The 23,436-nt window shown below is 39.9% G+C and overlaps 2 protein-coding genes across 5 annotated transcripts in view; both read left to right on the top strand.

Moving 5' to 3' along the window:
* The first annotated feature begins 227 nt into the window (after positions 1-227).
* On the top strand, positions 228-14,011 carry naprt (nicotinate phosphoribosyltransferase). 2 transcript variants are annotated; one of them, XM_044361555.1, is made up of 14 exons: positions 228-478; positions 730-1,066; positions 3,306-3,433; positions 3,594-3,676; positions 6,576-6,706; positions 6,796-6,911; positions 7,589-7,785; positions 9,629-9,769; positions 9,899-9,983; positions 10,071-10,151; positions 10,251-10,353; positions 11,207-11,364; positions 12,861-12,968; positions 13,127-14,011. In XM_044361555.1, exons 2-14 carry the CDS (start codon positions 820-822, stop codon positions 13,211-13,213), a joined length of 1,665 nt encoding a protein of 554 aa, XP_044217490.1. In that variant the 5' UTR covers positions 228-478; positions 730-819; the 3' UTR covers positions 13,214-14,011. The 2 variants fall into 2 exon arrangements, with proteins under 2 accessions (XP_044217490.1, XP_044217489.1); XM_044361554.1 differs by having other exon boundaries at positions 718-1,066.
* Positions 14,012-18,685: 4,674 nt separating this feature from the next.
* The window catches only part of LOC122988895 (1-phosphatidylinositol 4,5-bisphosphate phosphodiesterase gamma-1-like), a 32,783-nt gene continuing 28,032 nt past the window's right edge, over positions 18,686-23,436 (top strand). For 2 of the 3 annotated variants that reach the window (XM_044361553.1, XM_044361551.1), the window contains exon 1: positions 18,686-19,182. In XM_044361553.1, coding sequence (XP_044217488.1) covers positions 18,912-19,182 — 271 coding nt within the window. In that variant the 5' untranslated portion in view covers positions 18,686-18,911. The remainder of the gene's footprint in view (positions 19,183-23,436) is intronic. The other variant, XM_044361552.1, reaches the window with a different exon arrangement.

Raw genomic sequence — 23,436 nt, 5'->3', positions numbered from 1 at the left:
AAGTGGATATCTGACACATTTACAGTCTTTTTAGCATCAAATTCCCTCTTTGTGTTTCCCTGTTGAGCTGCGGTGGAAGTACAGTAACAAAAAGAGGGACTTTGGCACTAAAAAGACTGTAACATTGAAAGATATCTACTTGATTTGACTCATTTGGACGTTGAAGCTTCAGATGAACTTTTAAATACATTTTTGCACAGAGGCAGGACTGTGGATTTTGTCCTCCATCACTTCCATTGTGTGTGCATTATGAAGGGATCTGTTTCACTGTTCATTTAGCCTCCTGACTGTTGTCTTAACAGACCTGAAGAATTGTGAACCTGACCTTTAATATGCTTAAACTCATCTACTATTCAACGCCCTACAAGGAGCCATTTAATTGGATCACTATTTATGCTGAAGGATCTGAATACTTCCTCCACCACCGGCCCTCTGCCAGGACATCCAGGGACAGCATGGATAATGGTTCTTGGAAAAGGTAATTATTAAATAAATCTCATTCATCTTATTAAAAAAAAAATTAGCCAAATGAATCTGTTAAACGACGCATGACCTGGTCAGGACATTTCTGAATTCTGCTGTCCAGAGAAAGCGAAGGCCGGTTAGATTAGATTATAAATACGCCATCTAAGAAAATATTTGCCAACTGGAGAGCTTCATTTGAAACTGGAACTGCAGAAGGTATCACGCCTGCTCTGCCTTTGGGGCTCCGCTCAGTTTCTGCTGCAGTTCAAGTTGAAGGAGTCAAGTGTGGCTGCGGAGAACTGCAAGTCCCAGAGATCTCGGCATCAGTGAACCTGGAACCAGGGTTTGAATAACATGGCAGCGCCGTCCAGCAACACATGCGGGCTCATAGAGCGGTCGATCCGGGAGCGGGTCCCGCCGCTGCTGACGGACCTGTACCAGTTCACCATGGCCTACGCGTACTGGCGGGCCGGCCGGCACCAGGAGCCCGCCGTGTTCGAGCTCTTCTTCAGGGACAATCCGTTCGGCGGCGGCTTCTCGCTGTTCGCCGGGCTGCACGACTGTCTGCTGTTCCTGCGCAGCTTTCGCTTCACAGACGAAGGTTAGTAAGTCAACTTTACTTCATTATCTCTATTATAAACATTAACACGGTTGCTGTTTACTGAAATTCTTAATGAGTATGTTATTTTTCCTCACATGGACGTGACATTGCGTCCTCCAAACTCCTGTTACGCATACCGCTGTGGTTGCGCAATAGTTCACCGTGCGACCCCCGTGAGGAAAACGTGAACGACGGGTACGGTGGGATATATCGGTGAACTTTGACGTTTAGCGTTGAACTTTAGCACACATCCGTAATCTCTAATGTGCTGTAAGGATCAGTACTACGTGAGCTAAATGGCACATACTGCATACCAAAAAAGTTTGATCTGTGCGAGTAGTTAGTCCGCTCAGACTAGTTAGACAGAGATATAAAACAGGATAGAAGAGAGTTTAACCAGTTTTAAACAGTTATGACTAATGAGAACTCAAACATTTGGCTGTAATAGTTGTGTAATAGTGTGGTAAATTATTATTTTCATTATGGATTGATCTGTGTTTTTTTGATTAGTCGTTTGTTCTATAAAATGTCAGAAAATAGTGAAAAAGCCCAAGATGCAACCTAAAATATCTTGTTTTGTCTCCACCAACAGTCCACAACCCAAATATATTCAGTTTACTGTCATACAGGACTAAAGAAACCAGAAAATATTCACATTTAAGAAGCTGGAATCAGAGAATTTTAGTATTTTTTCTTACAAAAATATACTCAAAATGATTAATTATCATAATAGTCGGTGATTAATTCTGTTGATCGATTAATCAACTAACCGTATTGTAGCTCTTGTAACAGCCAATATTGAAATATATAAAGATTCTTTACTCAAGTAGCTTAATACTTTATTACATATAAATTACCTGCATTCAGAACTTCAGTAAAAGTACATAAAAATATATCAATCTTAGCAATGTGTGTTTTAAATAAACATACTCATTATACACAATAGCCTTTTCAGTGTTACATTATTAAATATATTATATTACCGGGTTATAAATAACATGTAATCAGCATTTATAAATAATAAATTATAAATGCTTCTGCTACTTCTTAGAGTCCAAGGTGACATATTTGTTCATGTTTAGTCCAAAATCCAAACATATTATCATCATGTGTGACACAAAAAAGCTTAAAATCTTCACATTTGACAAACTGCAGTACTTTATAATATGATATGGTTTGTATATAAAACCTTATCAGTAAAGTAACTGTAGCTGTCAGATAAATGTTGTGGAGTAAAAAGCTAATCGTAGTGTAGTAGAAGTACACAGCTGCATAAAATGGAAAAACTCCAGCAAAGTACCAGAAAATCAGAAGTACACTAAAGTTACTTCTCTCAACTTCAAGCAGCCAATAGTGACAGAAATATTCAGATAAGCGTGAAAACCAGTGTAAAAACATTTTATTATGCATGAAGGATCTGCTTTCAAACTATTATTTAAGCTGAAGTACAGAATTCTTTCCAGCAAAATACAATTAGTTTCAAAAGTAAACATACTGATGATGCAGCATGGTCTCTTTGTTACGTTATTATTGTATATTTACTGGATTATTATTACTGCTGATTTAACATGTAAGCGTCATTTTAATGATGTAGTTGAAATTGACTTATTTTGCATACTGTAGGGGACTTTGATTTATAATAATGCATCTCAGTTTGTGAATTTTGCATGTAAAATTAACATGGAAAGGAATTACTTATAAATAAATAAATGAAATAAATGTAGCTGAGTACAAAAAATACAATATTAACCTCTGAAATGTAGTGGAGAGAAATTATAAAGCAGCATAAAATGAAAATACCAGTACTCAGGTAAAGCACAAGCACCTCAAAAGTGTTCTTAGGTACTGGAGTAATTGTACTTTTCACAGTCAATGTTCAGAACAGGAAGATATTACAGTACGTTAATGCCCCACAAACTCTACTGTACTGATGCTGTTGTTGCCATTCATGAGCTGCACATGGCCACACTCAACACATTCATAGTCGAACCGTCATCACAGTCACAACCTTTCAAAAAACCTTACAGATTAGATTAACTGTACAGAAAGTTATTAGATTTAGCTTTATAATTGTAGTTCTGTGTGTGTGGTGAGACAGGACATGTGAGGGAGCGAGGACACATGGAGGACCCATGTGCTTGTATAAGAGCACATGTGTGATGAGTTTTAGGATGAAGGACACCCTCTCGGTTGTCGGTCTACACGGCTGTTGTGTTAAGGTTGTGTTTTGTGGATCCAGATGTGGAGTTCCTGCGCTCCGTCCTGCCCCCGACCACCGACCCGGCCTTCTTCCAGTTCCTGCGAGGCCTTGACTGCTCAGGTGTCACACTCCGCTCCGTCCCAGAAGGCACTGTTGTCTTTGCCAGGGTGAGCTGCAGGGCTGTGAGGGAAAGGGGGGGGGGGGGGGGGAGGGGGGGGGGGGGGGGGGGGGGGGAGGGGGTGAAACTGAGGGTCAAAGGTCACAGTCAGGATCTGTAGGTGGTCAATGGAGGATGTAACTTGTGTTGCATGTGTGCAACATCTGCAGGTGCCTCTGATGGAGGTGGCAGGTCCGCTGGCTGTGGTCCAACTGCTGGAGACCAGTTTATTGTGTCTGGTTAACTATGCAAGGTAACCACACACACACACACACACACACACACACACACACACACACACACACACACACACACACACATACACACACATACACACTGGGAGATATGCGATATACACTGTGAGACAATATAAATTTGTCAACTGTCAGAGATTTACTGCACTGTTTATACTGTTTAGTTTCTCTGATATCTCTGGATGAATTAGGTCATTGAGGCCAATGTTGCAATATTTAACTTTTTTATTATTTTTATATCAATGTGATAAAGTATCTTGACTTGTCAGGTATTTCAGTTTTTGGATTAGCCAAAAAAGAGTTTCTCAATTGATTTTCCAGAAGATTTATTATACTATAATAAATGTCGATATCGTAATATAAACTGTAAGAGAGGATTTTATTCTCAATGCACCAACACAGATTAACCAGCTGGTCCTCTGATTATGATGAATACAAATATATATATTTTAAAGTGTGGACTTGTGTAAGAGGTGACTTTTGGTCACTATTAGGTAGTCACATGTATTTGTAGGGCTGCAACAGATGACTATTTTCATTATTGATTAATCTATTCATTATGTTCTTTGCAATGAATAGTCAAGGAAGAGTGAAAAACGCCCTGTTATAAGTGCCAAGATCCAAAGGTTACTTCTCCAAGTAGCTTGTTCTGTGCAGTCATTGGTCCAAAACCCAAAGATATTAAGTTTACATGTTTGCTTCATTAATGGCAAACAAATTAATCAATTATCAACATTATTGATGAATATTTTTTGTCAGTTTTTCTCTAGACTAATCAGTTAATTGACTAAATATTTCATCACCGTATATTTGGTGTTTTAAGGCTCACTATTACCACCGGGGGGGATACAAAGTTTATTCCATTTTTCAATGTACATTTCTTTGCAATTTATATCCTCTACTCTGTTACACCAACCCATGATTCCTTGTTTTCATGTTGTGCACAAGTGTTTGTAGTCTAATAGTGCTTCATTTGGGAACTAAAGTAGTCCAGAGATGATAAATACATTATGTATGTCAGGCTGAATTATGTGGAAATGTGTACACAGTAAAAAAAAAAACAACCCAATAATCTAGATTATCTGTATTTGATAGAATGGTGCCGGCCTAAGAAATATTTCATTTACTGTATCACAATTTAAATGAAGTATTGAAACAGATTGAAGCAGATACAACAGTTTTAAAGGTTATTTAAGGTGGTGACTGAATGATCAACATTTTCTTATAATTGATCATCTGTGTGCATATATACATTTTACACACATCAATGGACCAAATAAAAGCAAAAAAGTGTATAAACTATTTCAGCTCTGTTGCCCTCAACCTGTATTTTCAGGGTTGTGGTTACACACTTGTCTTTCACGGTGGCTTCTATCAGGCCTCAGCTGCCACAGCACCTGAATCCTGGACCCAAACTGGATCTTCTCACATCACTCCAGTTTTAGCGTCTTTGTACTGGTTACCAGTTTCTTTTAGAATCCATTTTAAAATCATGGCACCAGAGTACATCAGTGAACTCTTTACCCCTTACTGTCCGAAAGGCCTCTTAGATCTGCTGGGTTGGGCCTGCTAGTTGTTCCAGAGTCCAGGTTAAGATCAAAGGGTGATTGAGCTTTTGCTGTACTGGATCTTCAGCTTTTGAACAGTTTTCCAGTTATTATTTGGTCTGCTGACACTGGTTCTGCTTTTAAATCCTGTTGCCTTCTCTCCTGACAACTAGTCTGTTGTGCAACCACCTGATTTTAAGTTTATTTTAATAGTTTCAATTATTTTGGATGATTTATTTTTTAACTTATTTTATACAGTCTTTTAATTGTGAGCTTGTATTTTGCTGTTCTTGTGTTTTACTTGTTATATTTGTGATTGTCTTTTATGCTGTCTATGGAAAGCACTTTTTACTCGGAGTTTGAAAAGTGCTATACAAATAAAATTATTATTATTATTATTTTATAACCATGTTCAGAGGTTTGTGTAATGTAACAGAAGTTTTAACAACAAACAACAGTTTCTTTCCCGCTCCTCTCTGTTCATTTGGACTTGGGAATATTTCTTGACCTGACTGATCACAGTAGATGGTGCTGTTTTCTGCCCTTCCACTGACTCACCAGTCACAAAAAATGACCCACAAGCCACAGAAACTCACCCACATGTGTGTTTTGTGGTTTGTAGGGAATCTGGCATGCAGGGGGTGGAGTCACGGCTGGAGTTGAGCAAGAGAAGAAAAAAATCACTGTTGAAGGGCAGACGCTATGGTGGCCCTGAGAGCTCAATGCACTGCAACTCAAGAAAACACATGCAAATAGACAAAACACGAGCAAATTAAGAAAACATCTTCATCGATCACATCAATTTGACGATAAATCCGCTGCAAATACAGACAACACAATGAGAGTGTTTCCAGAGGACACTTAAAAGTGATGAACACGTCTGGACATGTGATCACAATGTTAAAATAAACCCAAAACACTTCCGCTTTAGCTCAGTTTCCAACACCACCGACGGATAGCTGACTTCAGTAACATCATGAGTCATAAACCAACAACGAGCATGTCCAGACGTGTTCTTCACTGCACATGTGTTGTCAAAGTGATGAAGATGTTTTCTTAATTTGCTTGTGTTTTGTCTATTTGCATGTGTTTTCTTGAGTTGCAGTGCATCGAGCTCTGCCCTTCAAGAGTTTTTTCTTCTCATGTTCAACTCCAGCCATGACTCCACCCCCCTGCATGCCAGATTCCCCACAGACCACAAAACACACATGTGGGTCAGTTTTTGTGACTCGTGGGTCAGTTTTTGTGACTCATGGGTCAATTTTTGTGACTCATGGGTCACTGGAAGGTCAGAGAACAGCACCATCTACTAAATATTCCTAAATCCCTCTCTCTCTCTCTCTGTTGATAGTCTGGTGTGTAGTAACGCTGCCCGCTTCCGCCTGGCGGCCGGCCCCAGGAGGAAGCTGCTGGAGATGGGCCTCAGGAGGGCTCAGGGACCAGATGGAGGGCTCACCGCTTCACGATACACACATATCGGAGGTAAACCCTGTGTGGTCTTTCAAAAATTCATGTTCTTACACTCACTCTGTAAAGACTGCGTACATTTTACTCTTGAATCTGTCTTTCAGGGTTTGATCTCACCAGTAATGTTCAGGCTGGTTTCCTGTTCGGGATCCCCATCGCAGGAACCATGGCACACTCATACGTCACTTCCTTTACCTCCCTAGAGGAGGTGTGGCCACAGGTGAGTATCTGTTCTGTTGTCCAATCATCGTTAAGGACCATAGCAGATTCCTACATCACTTTTGATCATTATCAAATGATCATTATCAATCAAAATCCATCATCTTCTTCATTATCCATCTTATTTCTTCAACAAAGTTATGTTATCTTTGGAGCACTTGTGGCCCAGGAGTAAAACACCTCTGTGTTTGTCATGTTTGTATTCTTTTCAGCTCATTGTTTAGCTTTTAGTTCACTCTCATCGCTCTCTTAGCATTGTTTTCATCAAGTTCAAATTATGTTAAATTGCAGTGCAGTGGCAAGTTATAAAATCTGAGCGATACACTCTGCTTACATGCAAACAAAGTCTCCAGCAGTTCTTCTGGTTATCATGTGTAGAAGGACTTAGATCCCCAATGAAGCTCCACACTTGGAGCTGAAGGGACCGAGTCAACTGGAGGAAGCGTGTAGTTTACAGTGTCGTTAGCTGTGATGACTGCAGTGCAGGGAATCGGTCGGTCTACATTTGGAAGAAAAAGGGGAAAAAAGTAATGTTATCATGTGTAGTGCTGCAGCTGTTAGACTGTTCTTACTTACTTTGCATTCAAAGACACTCTGACATCTGAGATTTTACTGAACAGCTATTACATGTAATATTAAATTTGAATTAATAACATGTCTCTGTTTATTCCCAATCAGACTCTTGTGGCAGTGAACGGGGAGCCTGACCCAGTCGACTTCATCTCGTTGACGAAGGGCTGGCTGAGTCGTGTCTGTGAACTTCTGGGTGCTGAGCCGGGGAAGATCCGCGAGGGCGAGTTGGCAGCCTTCCTGTCCTACGCCATCGCCTACCCTCACAACTTCCTTCCTGTGATTGACAGCTACAGTGTCAGCTGGTAACTACTCTAATACATACGATACATCTGTATCAATGCTTTTATCTTGTGATGAATGACAAACAAGCTCTCACTCATTGTAGAATCATATGATCTTTCCTGTTGACTTTGTGGTTGTTGATGTGTGTCCTCATTTGCATGAGCGTATTTACTGCTCAGCTTAACTCTACACACATGTTAAGAGTAGCGTTGATTTTCTATAACACGTCAGACTCATGATGGACGTGTTTTTAAAAGAAGGATAAAAATTTATACAGCAGAAACAGTGATGTCACCTTTTTTTATTCCATTAATTCTTCTTCATTAATTCCTCCTACATTACCCACAATGCAACTCAACTCGCTTCACTCAACTGTACAGATTAGAGTGTGTTATGCTACTATTGTAGCATGGAGCTGCTAGCCTCCAGCAGAGATGAGGAGCTACAGACGTCTGGTGACCTCACTTCTTTCTAACTCAACATCCCCAGACTTTTGTAGTCTTCAGCCCCAACTGACGCTGACTCAAGTGACATCACTTGAGGCAATTTATCAAACTTCACATACCACAGCTCCCTCTGGAGACACAAAAGGCTTTATACTACTTTTTTTTCACATATGCAGTATAGTATTCCTCCAACACCTGGAAACAGACTTTGATGAGTAAAATCAGTGAAGTTGCCCTTTAATCTTCACATTTTCCTGCAATTTCACTCAAATATAAATAAGTGTATTATTACCCCATATTCACACTTGTTAAATATAAGTAATGTTTGTGCTACAGCAGTGGCACATGATCATGTTTTTGGATTTTGCTGCACTGAATTCTTTTTACCAGAAGGAGTCACTAGTGCAGACTGAATCAATGAGGCCTTGAGAAGTGAACAGTATCTGTTAGTGATACAGTGAGCTGGAAAGCCTCAGTTATTATTATTATTATTATATCAGGACTGGGAATTGTACCAATACACATGTTTTTTTCACAGTTTCCAAGATGGACACAATGAAAGACTGTGTATATATTTATTTATTTTTGCCTTTATTTTACAGTGAGTGTAGAGATCAGGTGTTGCACTGAATTCAGCTCCCTTAAAATAAGTCTTAGAAGTTATTAGGAAGTCTGAAATTTAACTTACAAATGTCTTGAATGTTTCCTCTTTCCTCCTGTAGACAGTAACATTAGTGCCTAATTTTTTTGTGTGTGTTTGTCGGGAGACGTTCTACAACTATAAACTACCAGTGAGACTGGTGCAACAGTGGGTTTTGTTGCAGGAAGCTGTTTACTTGCAAACATTGTCACTACTGCAGCTACATTAGCTACAGGAAACTCATCCACTCATAACAGACAAGTGTCAATTTAAGCAAAAACTTGAATGAACGTAAATGAATTAATCATTTTTTAATTGGTTAATCTGTTCATCCATTTTCTGCCACTTATGAGCGTCCAGGTAACTTTGATTTATTTGAATCATTAGGAGTTATTGTTATATATTGTTATATAAGTAATTCTTTGCCATATCGTCCCTGCTGGTCATACTTTCATACTTTATGATTGTGAAGCAGGTGTTAAACCTGCATTCTTTGTGGTATTAAAAAGGTCTTAAAGTCTTACATTTAACTTGGTAAACACTGCAGAAACCCTGAGAGATAGACAAGAAACATGGACGGAGAGAGAGAGCAACTAATTAATACTTTTGTTTCTCATCATGATTATTCTGTTGATCTTTTAATCAATAACAGTAAATGTTTAATTTATAATTGTTAGAAAATAGTGGGAATTTCAGTTTTCCAGAACTTTTCCCATCAGTCTCAGAGTTGTTTGAGCTCATGTGGTGTAATGTGTGTGTGTGTGTGTCTTATTTCAGCAGTGGTGTGTTGAACTTCTGCGCCGTGGCGTTGGCGCTGTGTGAACTGGGCTACAGGCCGGTGGGAGTTCGTCTGGACAGCGGGGACCTCTGCAGGCAGTCGGTCGACGTCCGTCGTCTCTTCAGACTCTGCAGCGAGCAGTGAGTGAGGTGCAATGCTACATGTGTGCATCAGTATGTCTTTAAAAACCTACAGTGAGAGTTGATTTTGTTCCTCCGGATGTCTGTAGTACACTTTTCACGTCTAATGAGGCTTTTCCGTCTCTACAGTTTCTCCGTCTCCACCTTCGATTCACTGATCATCGTTGGGACTAATAACATCTCAGAGCAAAGCATGGTAGAGCTCAACAAGAAGGTAAAGGGACCAAACATGGAGAATGGTTTATGATGAATCGCTCCGGACTCTTCCTCTTCCATGATGACGTGTGTATCTTTGTTTCAGGAGAATGAGATCGACGTGGTCGGTGTTGGAACACATCTGGTCACCTGCACAAAACAACCCTCACTAGGTTGTGTGTATAAGGTGATTTAATAAACACAAAAAGTGCACAAACAAGAAGAATCACTCAATCCAAATGATCTCACTTCTTCTGTCATGATGTTGTTTTTGTTTGTGCGTTAGCTGGTGGAGGTGAGGGGGAGGCCCAGGATGAAGATCAGTGAGGATCCAGAGAAGAGCACCGTCCCCGGGAGGAAAGCTGTCTACAGACTAGTAGACAGTGAGGGTGAGAATTAATGTGAAGAGTTTTTTAGCTGCACAGCATTGCCATCAAAGAGCTACTGAATGTACTGGATGTATGTTAACTAGAGCTGCAACTAACAATTAATCTGCTGTATTAATAAACACACATCCCAGTTTCCCCGAGTCCAAAGTAACTTTTACAGATGTCCAAATATAAATCCAATATTCATTTTGAATGATATAAAACAGAGAAAAGCAGCAAATTGTCACATTTGAGAAGCTGGAACCAAAACATTTTTGCCATTTTTGCTTGAAAAATGACCAAAAAAATGATTATCAAAACAGCCGCTGATTAATTTTCAGTTCATCTAGTAGGACTGTTGTGGTGATGTCAGCATTCAAACTGAGCCTTCAGATGTTTTCAATGCTGTATTGTTTAGTTTGGTTAAATTGTAGTATGATTCGTTCCCCCTCGGTGCGATTAGTTTGAGCAGATGATTTGCTTGAGTTTTTTCCTGTGTAACAAGAAACAGAACCAAGAGGAACAAGTTTACTAAGTCATCCACTGATTCAGACCAGAGGAAACAAACCAGAGCCTCTCTGGCTGACAAAGTTCAGCTTAGACTCATGACAGATGAGTCAACTCTGACAATGTAGAAATCAGCCTGACAAGCTGAGTCTGAGATGTCCTGAAATAGTCACCACACAGAGTATAAACCCACCGTTCATACAATCTTTCTGTATTATCTTTACTAGGGGTGAAGAAGTAAGACAGCAGTTTTTTTCCCTATTTTTACTCCATCCAGCTATTTTATTTCCTGGTGTTTAAAGAGTGATTACAGCCTCATGGTGGCTATAAACGCATTCACGGTCTCCCACTCTTTCCTCTCCTGCAGGCCATCCTTTTCTGGACCTGGTGAGTCTGGCAGTGGAGTCTCCTCCAGAGGCAGGACTCCCACTGAGCTGCTATCCTCTGGGGTGTGATAACACCTCTGTCTCAGTCACTCCAGCTCAGGTCACCTGTCTGCGCCAGGAAGCGTTTACCAAAGGACAGGTGAGGATGAAGCACGACCGTCCAGAGACTGATATTATCACAGTATAACCTACATTTGTAGACTAGTCGCTGCTTTATGATGCTTGTTGTTTCTTTTCCATCATCACATACATATTGTTGTTAACTTTTGGGTTATCATCTGGAGCAAAGTCTGGTGAAGTGTCCACCAGAAGTGCAGAAGTTCTCCAGTCCTTTACTCAAGTAAAAGTACCAATACTGCAACGTAAAAATACTCCATTACAAGTAGTGCATGAAAATCTTACTACAGTAAAAGTACATAAGTATTATGAGCTTGATGTAGTTAAAGTATTGCAGTTAAAGTAGTGGTTTGGTTCCTCTGACTGATATATTATTATATATGACATCATTAGATTGTTAATAGTGAAGCATCAGTGTTAGAGCAGCATGTTACTGTTGTAGCTGCTGGAGGTGGAGCTAGTTTACACTACTTTATATACAGTTAGCTAGTTTAGTCCAGTGGTTCCCAACCTAGGGGTCGGGCCCCTCCAAAGGGTCAGCAGATAAATCTGAGGGGTGGTGAGATGATTAATGGGAGAGGAAAGAAGAAAAAACAAAGTTCTGATACACAAATCTGTTTTCAGTTTTTGGACTTTTTCTCTAATCTTTGATTTCTGGTGAAATATTGGATCATTTGAACATTTATTGAAATGAAAGCATGTGAGAAGTTTAGAGGGAAAAATCACTATTTGGTGGAGCTGTTAACAACTCATAGACATCTGAAATGTGACCCCGACTACACACTGCTTTTTGTAAGACATCAAAAGCCAAAAAGATTGGAAACCACTGTTTTCATCTTTAACAATGTGTTGTATTTTAAAAGCTTGTTATATTATCCATTGTGTCAAATCTTCATGTGAAAAGTAACTAAAGCTGTCAAATAAATGAAGTGGAGTAGAAAGAACAATATTTCCCTCTGAAATGTAGTAGAGTGGAAGTATAAAGTAGCATCACATGGAAATACTCAAGTAAAGTACAAGTACCTCAAAACTATACTTAAGTACAGTAGTTTCCACCACTGCAGATGTGGACTAGAAGTCTGTATAACGTGTTCATGAGCACTGTTGTGGACAGCAGTATACACTTCATGGAAACACACCCCAAAAGGTCTACAATTTGGATTGAACCACCGTCTGTCTCTCCACCTACAGGCATAAACCACATCTGAAAACAGAGAGTTCAGGGGCATCTTGTGGTGGTTGTAGAAAGGCATTGTGGGAAATGAATGAAATGAAGCATAGGACAGAAGTTAACGGTCGGTAGATTGTGCTCCTTAAAGTTGAAGAAGGCATCAGGAACGAGCGGTGTGGCATTGAGAGACACGATTTGGATAACGACAGCAAAAACATCAATCACGCCTTAAAAGTCATGATACTGATACTGAATGTCCTGGAGGAGATAAAACACAGTCTACATCAGTGCAGGACTCTACTGTGTTGGAGTTAAGTCTTCATGAATGTGTCTCCCACACTTTGTAGGTCACACACCCTCTGTGCAGCGCTGCAGAAACTAGAGCAAAGGTCCAGGGCTCCCTGCAGACTCTGAACCCTCGACACAAGAGACTGCAGGAACCAGACTCTTACACAGTGAGTCCCCCCCCCCCCCCCCCCCCCCCCCCTTCCCTCCCCCAGATCTTTAGCTAAAGCAAAAACAGAACACCTCACACCTTCTCACAGATACAGACATGACTCTGCATTCTTACAAAGATCTCTTTTCCCAGTGTTTTTCCTTCTCTTCCCACCAGGTGGCGTTGTCAGAGAAACTCCACAACCTGGTCACAGAAATCCGAAAAGGCAGCTCCAACAACAGCAACTTTCTCTTAGCCAACTAAAGAAAGAGAGACGCACATTTATGTGTTCTCATCGCCTGGCTTCATGTCTGTTTATTGACACTATTCTCCACAGTGCCTTACAGTAAAAGGAGTGCATACGTTTGTTATGCGTTGCCTTATGAAACCTTCACAGTGTTAACACCATACTCCAAATACAGGAAATGACAGTTGTGTTGTTTCCTTTGTATCTAATGCCTATTAAAAGAGGTTCAGATGAGGACAGACTGGGACAGACTGAAGCAAATGATAACAAATCCTCCTTATAACTAAATGGATTTTTCTTCTGGAGACTGTTGTTTTCAAGGAGCAACTGCTGCAGAAGCATCAGACAAGCAAGACTAATTGAAATGACGGATAATTGAACTGTTGAGTTACTCACACTTGATTTTAACCTTAAAATAAGTTATAAAATGGTGCTGAACTTTGATTTCTTTCTCTCTTTTTTTCTCTCCTTTTTGTTCGTGAGGGTACCTTCTGTCCAAATGTTAAAAAAAAACTAAATAAAGAACAGAAGTCTCACTGCTTTCAATCAAAAAACAAAATTGCAACCAGGTATTATTGTGAAACTCACTGACAGATGTTAACTGAATTCGTTCTAGAGGAGGTGGGGTGATCTTAACATTACCTGCCCTGGTCACTTCATTTTAATCCCGTTAGGAGCTCATATGTAGGTCATTTTTCACCCCACCTCAGTTTTTCGGAGAACTCACCAGAGAGACATCTTTGTATTTTAAAGTAAACATCTGAGTTTTTTTTCTGCAGGAAGAGCTGTTTGTCCTGCTTGACGAGAAATTTGAATTTTGTGTGTAATTTTGTGTAAATCAAGAAAAGTTTTTGCTAATCTGATAGATGGAAACATGCTAACAGCAACATATATTGAGGTCATGGTGGATGGTGTTGTACTGGGGTGCATTATAAGTTGCCCTCCAGTACACCACCACCCACTACGAACTCAATAATAAATGTTAAGTAGAATTATCACCTTTCTGACAACGTCAACAAAAACCTGAAAGTGTATAAGCTTCATAAAAGTAGAGTTTATAGCAGAGCTGTTGTATTGCATTAGATTGCACAGGTGTTCCTAATGAAGTGCTTGGTGAGTGTATATTTAAGACCACATCCTGTTGGTTAAAACGCCGTCCAGAACCATTAGTTAAATAATGTAGGAGAACATTTAATATTTCATTCCCCACCTGTCCCTGTAATCAGTCATAATTTACCAATGTGTTCATCTTTAGCATGTTTCTGATGTTGTATTAAAGCCATCATGTCTCCAACTGAAACTTTCTGACTTTGCTGCCACCGGTGTGACTATCAAAAAAAAAAAAAAAACCCCACTGTAGCAGAGGAATGTAAGCTGCTACAAAGACTGCACCAATTTTCACCTGCATTCATATTTTTCTACAAACCGAAATTTTGAACACATAAACGCATAAAACCTGCACACATAATGATTTTAAATCAATTCTGATTTAGCGCCACGCTGCCAAATGTCACAATCATTCTGTTCTAGTTGTGTTTTTGCTCCTTTTCAGCTCATTTACAGGTTTCATTTAGAGTTTAAAAAGTAAAAGCAGAAGAAGAAACACACTGTAAAACATACAAGAATTTAGTGGAATCAACTAATCTTTTGTCATGAACTTAAATATGTAAGTTTTATTCATTTCAATTCAACTTAAAATGTCTAGTTTTCATCTCTGAACTCAAAAAACATGAGCTAACCTCACATGAATGAACGTACTGCTGGGAGTTCACACAACTTGTTAAAATAAGTTTCAAAAGAAACACGATCAGCGTATTAGTGGAATTCCCAGCATGCATTGTTTGAGAGTTTAAAACTCCCCGGAGACTTTTTCTTTTTTTTTTTTTTTTTTTTTTGTAGTTTAAAGAAAACATATGATGGAAACCAGCTGTGCATGTGTCTTTAATACATGTTAAGATAAGTAATGGTTGTTTCTTTTCATAGTATTGAAAACAATGCAAAACGTGATGGAGGTTAGTGTTGAATTCAGTCCCTGTATTCAATTTAACACTGAGAGAGAAGCCTCGAACGTGAACTCTGATAGAAAAGTGGCTCCAACAACAACAGCAGCAGCAGCTTTAGCTTTAAATCTGTGTGACAAATGAAAAACTGACTTCAAAACTGAGAAAATGTCAAAAGAAACTTGACTGAAGAGGAATCAACAGCTGATTTAACTCCTTGTCCTGTTTAAGTTGGACTTTAAAGAATAAGTAAATCTGGTTTTTAAACTGGTTCAGTGATTGACTGTAGAGTTCTCTCCATCATGATCCCCCTCACTCTCCTGCCTGTTTTTGCTTCAGGACATGTGAGAAGTGTTTCCTTGAATTCTGATTGGCTGCCTGCTGGCCAGTGGTAGTAGCGATGCAGATACACTCGGAGAGGAGACATGTGGAGCTGATTAGACACGGAAGAGGCTGTGATGTCATCGCACCGGACTGACCGGACAACACTCGGTGGTGAATCTCACACTCTTCCACACTCGATACTTCGGTTTGTTTCACAGCCAGAGCGGAGCAGAGCAGATGTGGATTCTTTTTAACGCTCGTTACTGAAGTTTTTCTTCTGCCAACATGACTGTAACTGATACTAACACCGACAGCAGTGCAACAAGTACTGAGAGAAGTTTTACTTGAGTAAAAGTTGCAGTAAAACAATGTAAAACTACTCCATTACTAGTAAAAGTCAAACTTATAAAATAGCACTTAAAATCAAACTTAAGCAAAATATACTTCTTTTTACTGTTGTATTAACATATAAGCAGCAGTTTAATGTAGCTGGTTGATAATTTTAACAATTTTGCGTCGCTTCATTTAATCTTCAGGGATGCATCATATTTTATAAGCTGCATAAAAACATCTCCAAACTAAATATGATTGTCAATAAAGGTAGAAGAATTCAAATTACAATATTTTATGGATGCAGCTAATGATTATTTTCTTTATAGTCAATTTATTGAGTAATTCTATGATTGATGGATTAATTATTCAGTCTATAAGTCTGAAGTAAAGTGTCTCAAAATGATATTTAAGTAAAATACTTGAGGGAATGTATTCAGCAACTTTTAATCAGACTTAAATCGTTTTATTTGGATGATTTGTGACTGTTAGTTCATCCCCAGTTCCCTCATAACACGGCGCAGCAGTGCTGACGCTGGGAGGGATTTGTGCTCCAGGATACTTCAGCAGTGAAGCATGTTTGCAAACAAAAGAGTCTTTTTACTTCTCCGACCACAAGTCGACTCCTTTTACTTCCCAAAGTACGTCACCTTTAACATGAGTTTTATTGTTGCTGGTAACGCTGTTAACATTGGACGTTCTGTCTTTTGTCTGATGAAGACACGCAAAGGTCAAAAGTTGAACAGATATCTCAGGATTAGAACCATTTGTTCTGGACTTGAGAAATATTTATTGAGAATGAGAATCGGTTTTATTGGCCGAGTATGTTTATGCACAAGAGGAATATGACTGCGGTTTCTAGAGGCTCTCAATGTGCTCACACACAAAATGAAAGACACATGCACAACAAGTTGGACAAAGATAATTGAACATTAACATGTCATTATAAAGTACAAGTGGGTGAAAAAACAGATACGAACATATAGAAACAACATATTCTGTCTGTATACAGGTGAAAACCATTTCTGTTAACTGTAAACAGGATACAAATAGTGCAAAGGTGTGAAAGAGTGCTTAAGTAAATATTGAATGGGTAGAAAAGCTGCATATTTTGTATTTTAAACTAAAATAATTACATATATTTTTATTATCAGCTGTAATATTTAACTACCAGCTTCACTTTTTTACTATCTTGCTGTCATTAAATTATCTTTATGTTATGTTTTATTTTATTCTGTTAAAAACATTTATACATTTATGTTCTGGAAATATAAGTTGACACTTTTAACACCTTTAACATGACTGTATTCATACTGTACCTGCATCATCAGTCATGTTGTTTAACTGTATTGTTTGTATGATTTTCATCACAGTGTAGTATGTTTTTAACTATATTATATTATTTTAACTATTCTATGATGCTGAACAACATCAGGCAAAGGTACTGCTGATAAAAACTAGCCTTTTGACTAACTTGGGTATATTAACATTTGTTTGAATGTTGATTAATGATCAAATAAAGTAAATTAATTAATGAAATCTATCACTTCAAAAATAGGATTTACTGTCATTACTGATGTTACATCAAAGTGACCTTTGCAATCTGAACCCCACTTGACCTTTTGACTTGACTTATCGTCTCCCACCCACACACACACACACCTAGACACACACACACACACACACACACACACACACACACATACACACGTTTACTTAGGTCACTTTTGGGGACATTACATATACTTACATTCGTTTCCTGGAACCACTGACCCAAAAAAATCACGTTTTTTACCCAATTAGGGACTCAGCGTTTGGTGTTAAGTCTGAAATATGTCCCTGAAAGTAGGCTAGGTCAGAAACACACACAAGCACACAAATCTCTTTTCTTTTCCTTCCATGGTGAAGCTGCAGATCTCCTGGAGGCCCGCGGAGGTCGCTCTGCTCTCTCCCTCCTCTCCTTCTCCGGCTCTCCGCTACGACTCTCCCTCCACTCCCCTCATCCTCCCTCAGATACACTACAGCACAGAGAAGAAAAAAAAAATCTGATCAAGCTTTTCCGGTCTGCTAGCCCTAATTTCCTCTCAAGACCTCTGGCGTTGGAGCTGAGCGGACGCGCAGGCAGAGAGAGAGAGACAGAGACAGAGACAGAGAGAGAGAGAGAGAGGAGGAAGAAGTGGGGCAGTGGACGCGCAGCTCAACCCCGCACGCCTGTGTACGGTGTCTCCAAACGGGTGACTGCGTCGGATAAATGCATCCTGTCCTGTCGGTGGTGTAATGAAATGAGCCCGGAGAGGAGCGTGTGAGGGGAGAGCAGAATGGTTTGGCGGATGGGAGCGCACACGGTTCTCGCCGCGGCCGCTCCGTGCTCTCCCATCTCCGTGAAGCCGACACACAGCGCCCGCCGATGCACGTCCTCCTCCCGGCCGTCCCGCTGCACCCACCTCCGGGTATTTGTCCGACTCGTCATTACATAACTCGGCGTCTTTGTCGCTCGTACTGACTTCATTTTCCCAAAATCAGAAAGGGGAGATACATCGTGTTTACCGCGCGAGCGGCAGAAGCAGCAGGCGACGACGCGGCGGCGGTACGAGCTGGATTTAAAGCCGGACTCTGCTGCCTGTGCTGTCGTGGACTGGAGGACTAGCAGGAGGACACATTGAGGGTGGAAACCTGAGTCCAGCGGTGATGAGAACTCACTCCGAGCGGATTTCGCTGGTGTGCTGCCAGAAGCATCTGGAAAGGATAACACAGGGATACACTCCCCCTCCAGAGGACCAGAGGATAATTCACATCTCAGACATTTCAGTGTGTCAGCTCTGTAGCTGCTGAGTGATGTCTTTAAGCTTGTGTTTTAATGTGAACTTGCCCTGAGTGGCACAATTTGGGTCCTTAACAAGATTTCCTTCTCGCACCAGTCGGTTTTTTTGGGACATGTCGGATTAACTGTGGTGCTTCCAGTAAGTGATTAAAGGACGAGAGAGCATCCTCAATCAGAGACCACAACAGATCAGTAAATCCTGCAAGGTTTTTTTTCTTCCTTCGTAGCTATGCAGTGAAGATGTGTGCAGCCAGGTTCAGCGGCTGTCTCAATGGCTGTGCCGAGGAGGCCGCCGGTGGTGCCGCGGGGGCTGCTGGTCCGGTCATTGCCTCCAGGATGCTGGACTGGACAGAAGCAGGTCCCCGCATCCTCCACAGCCTGGAGATGGGCACGGTGATGACCATCTTCTACCAGAAGAAGTCCCAGCGTCCTGAGAGGAGAACCTTCCAGATCAAACAGGACACCAGGCAGATAGTGTGGAGTCGAAACCCGGATAAAGTAGAAGGAGAGAGTGAGTATTTACAGAAATGGTGAAGTACTGGTGTTTTTTTTTTTATATTGTGTGCTGTCACAGATACTGAAACATGCTGACAAAGACAGTAACAGAACACCAGGGACACTTTCTTCTTCTGTGTGTGCATGTTTACCAGCACTGGTTTCCAATCTTACTGGTTTGTTCCCCTTTAAAACAAAGTGCTGTGTAGCCTACTGGTCGCCCATCATCACAGGTTAGAACGTATCAGATTGTTTTATTTGAAGGATTTTTAGAAGCCAGAAGAGGTGAACCAGTATTTCACAAAAACAAAAAGCAAAAATCTATAACAGAAGTATCTGGTGACATTTACTCTTCTGCTGTCTCGCTATGCAGGAACTTTTAATGTGCTGAGATTTGTTATTTAGTCTCCTGTAGACGTCCCAGTATAATGGAAGGTGAATGGTGTGTGTTGTTTGTTGTGCTCACAGCATTGAAAACTGACATTTAAATAAAACTGGACTCTCTTTGTGGAAACAGTTTCCTGGTGTCACTGTCAACACTTTTCATTGGGACTATTTCTCCTGTGGAAACTACTTCCAGTGAGAACTGTTAACACTGAAGTCTCAGTGTTGTCCAGAGTAACGGGGACATTGTTTCTAGAAAGACAGGCTCCTCTTTACTTCGTTTTTTTTAATGCGTCCAGCACGACCAACAGAGTTCCATTTACTTGGTTCGTATTTGAAAGAGCAGCTGATGTTTCTGAGGTTTGTACGTCAAAATCTTGGCACAAAACCGAAACCTTCTGCATTACTAGACGGCAAAGTGAGAAAACGTCTTTTGTTATTTGAGTGAACTGAACCTTTAAATCATGCACACACAAGAAGAATCTAGGGTGGGTACAGGATCTCATTATTTTTTATGTACCTACTAAAATGTGTCCACATGAGTAATGAAACTGTCAGATACTAAAAGTTGGTGTTTGTTAACTCATTCTTTGATCAGATTGTTTCCAATTTTAAATCAGAATTTTGCTACGTTGTTATTTAGACAAATTTCTTTTGCAGCTGTTTTGTGTTTAGACATCATAACAACATTTAGAGAACTTTTGCTTCTTTTCTTTTTAAATTTTAGAAAAAGGTTTGTAGGAAAACATTAATATTTTCTCAAAGAACGGCATCAAAAAAGTATCTTGAGGAAATAATAAATAACAAGATCCACTTACTAGCTTTTCTAGGGCTTTCAATCACATTTTCACAGTCTTCATCATTGGAGGGAGTTGGTTTTAGTTGCGATATATGTTACCTAAATATGGAACTTTGGTCACATGCTAACAGCTGGTTGTATGTAGTTTCATATATTATACATGTCGTCATGCTAACTAAGCAAATTCTGTTCACTGAGGACAACCATGAAATGTGGTTGAAAGCTCTGAAAAAAGCTCTTGATTTAAGACTCTGTTTAGAGCTGCGATGATTAGTCGATCAAATAGATCAATCTTTAGCTATTTTGATAATCGTTTTAGTCATTTTTGAATCAAAAAGGCTAAATATTTGCTGGTTTCAGCTCCTCACATGTGATATAATGGTTTTCTTTGTCATACATGACAGTAAACTGATTATATTTGGGTTTTAAACTGTTGGTCAAACAAAAAAACACATATGAAGATGTAACCTTTGATTCTGGGAAATTATAACGGACATTTTTCACTATTTTCTGACATTTTATAGACATATTTGATCAATGGAGAAAATAACTTGCAGATTAATTGATAATGAATGTAATTTTAGTTGCAGCCTTAACAATGTTGTCAAAATACTATTTTAAAGCTCAAGATTTTTAAGGCACCATAGTAGCACTCGAATCGAAGAAATTCAAACGACAGATCAGAGACAGAGATCTCAAACCCTGCACCTTCTAAATCCTAAACTGTCTATATTGATATGGATCTGGATACCATCAGGGCTAAGTAGAAAAACATGTCTTTTTATAATGTTGGTGAACTGGCCCTTTAAAAAAAAAAAAACAGGTTTGTTTTGATCCTTTCTGCGTGTATGTCTGCTGTAAAGGTGCAAGAATGAGAATCGCTGCATGTGACTCATGCATGTGGTAGTTTGATGTCCCTTTACACCCTCCCATCCTGACCCAAACTTGCAGCTGACGCACTGTCACCGACCCCTCAGCGGACAGACAGATCGCGACCCTATGACCCCTTCTTCCTCCATGTCAGCCTCCCAGTAGCTCTCCAGAGAGAGTAGAGTGCGTGCTGCTGTCGCTACATTGATCCTGAGTCCTCGCTCAGCTCTGAGCTTCCTGTCTGTCCTCTTGAGTGACTGACTGACTGACTGATTGTGGTCTGAGGCGGCCTGCTGGAATAGAGTCAAGTGTCAGTGGTAAACTTAAAGCAGTAGGTTGTTGTTGTGCTTTCAAGTCGGCCTGTGGGAGCACCGTTCTGCCTGTCTGGGGTGTGGAGGCTATTGTCTGTGCCCTGGATTTTGTGGCCTGGGGGAGGATTTGTTACAGTGTCTGTTAGCACCGAGAAAACTTATGGCATTCACAACTGGCATGATAGAGTTTCCTTCTGTCTGCCATGTGTTATTCTAACTCTCAGACTTTATGGTAGCATGTTGTAAAAAAAAAAAAAAAAACCTTTAGAGTCCTCCTCTATAAGAGAGAAATAGGTTTATTGAGAAGTCTGGCAGCCGAAGGTGACACTTTCTTTATTCTCCTTCACTTTTGTGTAATTTCTACGGTGGCCCAGAGAGGTCAACACACTGCAAATTAACAAAACGAAAGCAAATAAAGAAAACATCCTCACCAGCTTGACAACACATGTGCAGAATTTATAAGGAAACAAAGAAATGAATCCTGAAAAAATGGAGAAACACATTAACATTCAATTTGACAACATAAGCAAATTACAGTGCATTTACATACTTGGTTGTTTTTTCTGTATTTGCAATGTGTTGCATTATTTGAAGGGTATTTCTGTATTTGCAGGGCGTTTCTGTGTTTTACACTGCGTTTCTGTATTTATAGTACGCTTCTGTTTTTGCAGTACATTTGCAGCTTGTTTCCATATTTGTAGCACATTTACATACTTGGTTGTTTTTTCTGTATTTGCAGGGAATTTTTATATATTTGTAGTGTGTTTCTGTATTTGCAGCGTGTTTCTGCTCTTGGTTCAGTGTGTCTACCTATTTGGTTGTTTTTTCTGTATTTGCAGTGCGTTTCTATATTTGTAGCGCGTTTCTGTATTTGCAGCATGTTTCTGTATTTTCAGCGTGTTTACCTATTTGGTTGTTTTCTTTGTATTTGCAGTGTGTTTCTATATTTGTAGCACGTTTCTGTATTTTCAGTGTGTTTTCTGTATTTGCGGCGCGTTTCTGTAATTTGGTTGTTTTCTGTTTTTGCAGCACATTTCGCAACGAATCCTCCACATTAAACAACTGTTTGACCGTGCACTCCAGAGCGACTAATGAGAGCGTTTTCTAATCAGGCACCTCTGTCAGCAGTAATCGGCAGGACAACATCATTTGTCTGCACTTTTCAAAACCGTTACACATCACTGTTAATAAATAATAATGTGTTATGATGTGACAACACTGTGGTTAAGGTCTGGTTAGGTTTAGGCACTAAAACTACTTGGTTAGGTTTAAGGAAAGATGATGGTTTGGGTTAAAATGATCACTTGAAACGTTGTGTGGGTTAAAGTTACTATTTCCCTTAAAGTTAGGCATTGTTCGTCGTCATGGCAACAATAAACACCATGACAGTCTTAGTTACGTTTTTTTTAAAAAGTGTCCTCACTCGCGGTTGGAAACGGGAAGCAAATGGCGGTCTCCTGCAGCTAAGTCTGCTAAGTCTATCCATCCACCCAACCCCCCACCTCTGAATGAGGTCATACTTATTACAGCCACTAGATGGCGTCTGTCAGTCAAACGTAACTATAGGTCGTTTTTGGCGACTGACATTACGACCAATTGTGTCATTTTTCTTGTGAAGACGTTTGGTCAAATTGGTGAATGTGTTTCTCAATTTGCTTGTATTTTATTTCTTTTAAATGCTGTGTATGTGTTGTCAAACTGAAAAAGACGTTTTCTTCTTTATGATATTTTTATAAGTTGCAGTGTGTTTAACTCTCAGGACCTCCGTAGTTATCTCTTATTTTGCATTTCCAGAAGTCAACCCCTCTTTCCATGAAAGCTCAGAGACTAATGGCTGCTGCACACATGTAGGTGTTGTTCCTTCTCAGGGAGCCCTCATCAATTATTTATCCATAATCATAAATCG

The sequence above is a fragment of the Thunnus albacares genome, chromosome 9 (genome assembly GCF_914725855.1).
Source record: "Thunnus albacares chromosome 9, fThuAlb1.1, whole genome shotgun sequence".
Classification (NCBI taxonomy): Eukaryota; Metazoa; Chordata; class Actinopteri; order Scombriformes; family Scombridae; genus Thunnus; species Thunnus albacares.
Note: the sequence above shows the minus strand (reverse complement) of the source record. Positions and strands in the feature narration are given on the sequence as shown.

Excerpts from the sequence above, each read along its gene's own strand:
- naprt (XM_044361555.1), top strand. The coding sequence starts at position 820 with ATGGCAGCGCCGTCCAGCAACACATGCGGGCTCATAGAGCGGTCGATC. Across the intron at positions 10,152-10,250 it reads CACTAGGTTGTGTGTATAAG|CTGGTGGAGGTGAGGGGGAG; the intron begins GTGATTTAATAA and ends TTTGTGCGTTAG. Across the intron at positions 11,365-12,860 it reads AAGCGTTTACCAAAGGACAG|GTCACACACCCTCTGTGCAG; the intron begins GTGAGGATGAAG and ends CACACTTTGTAG.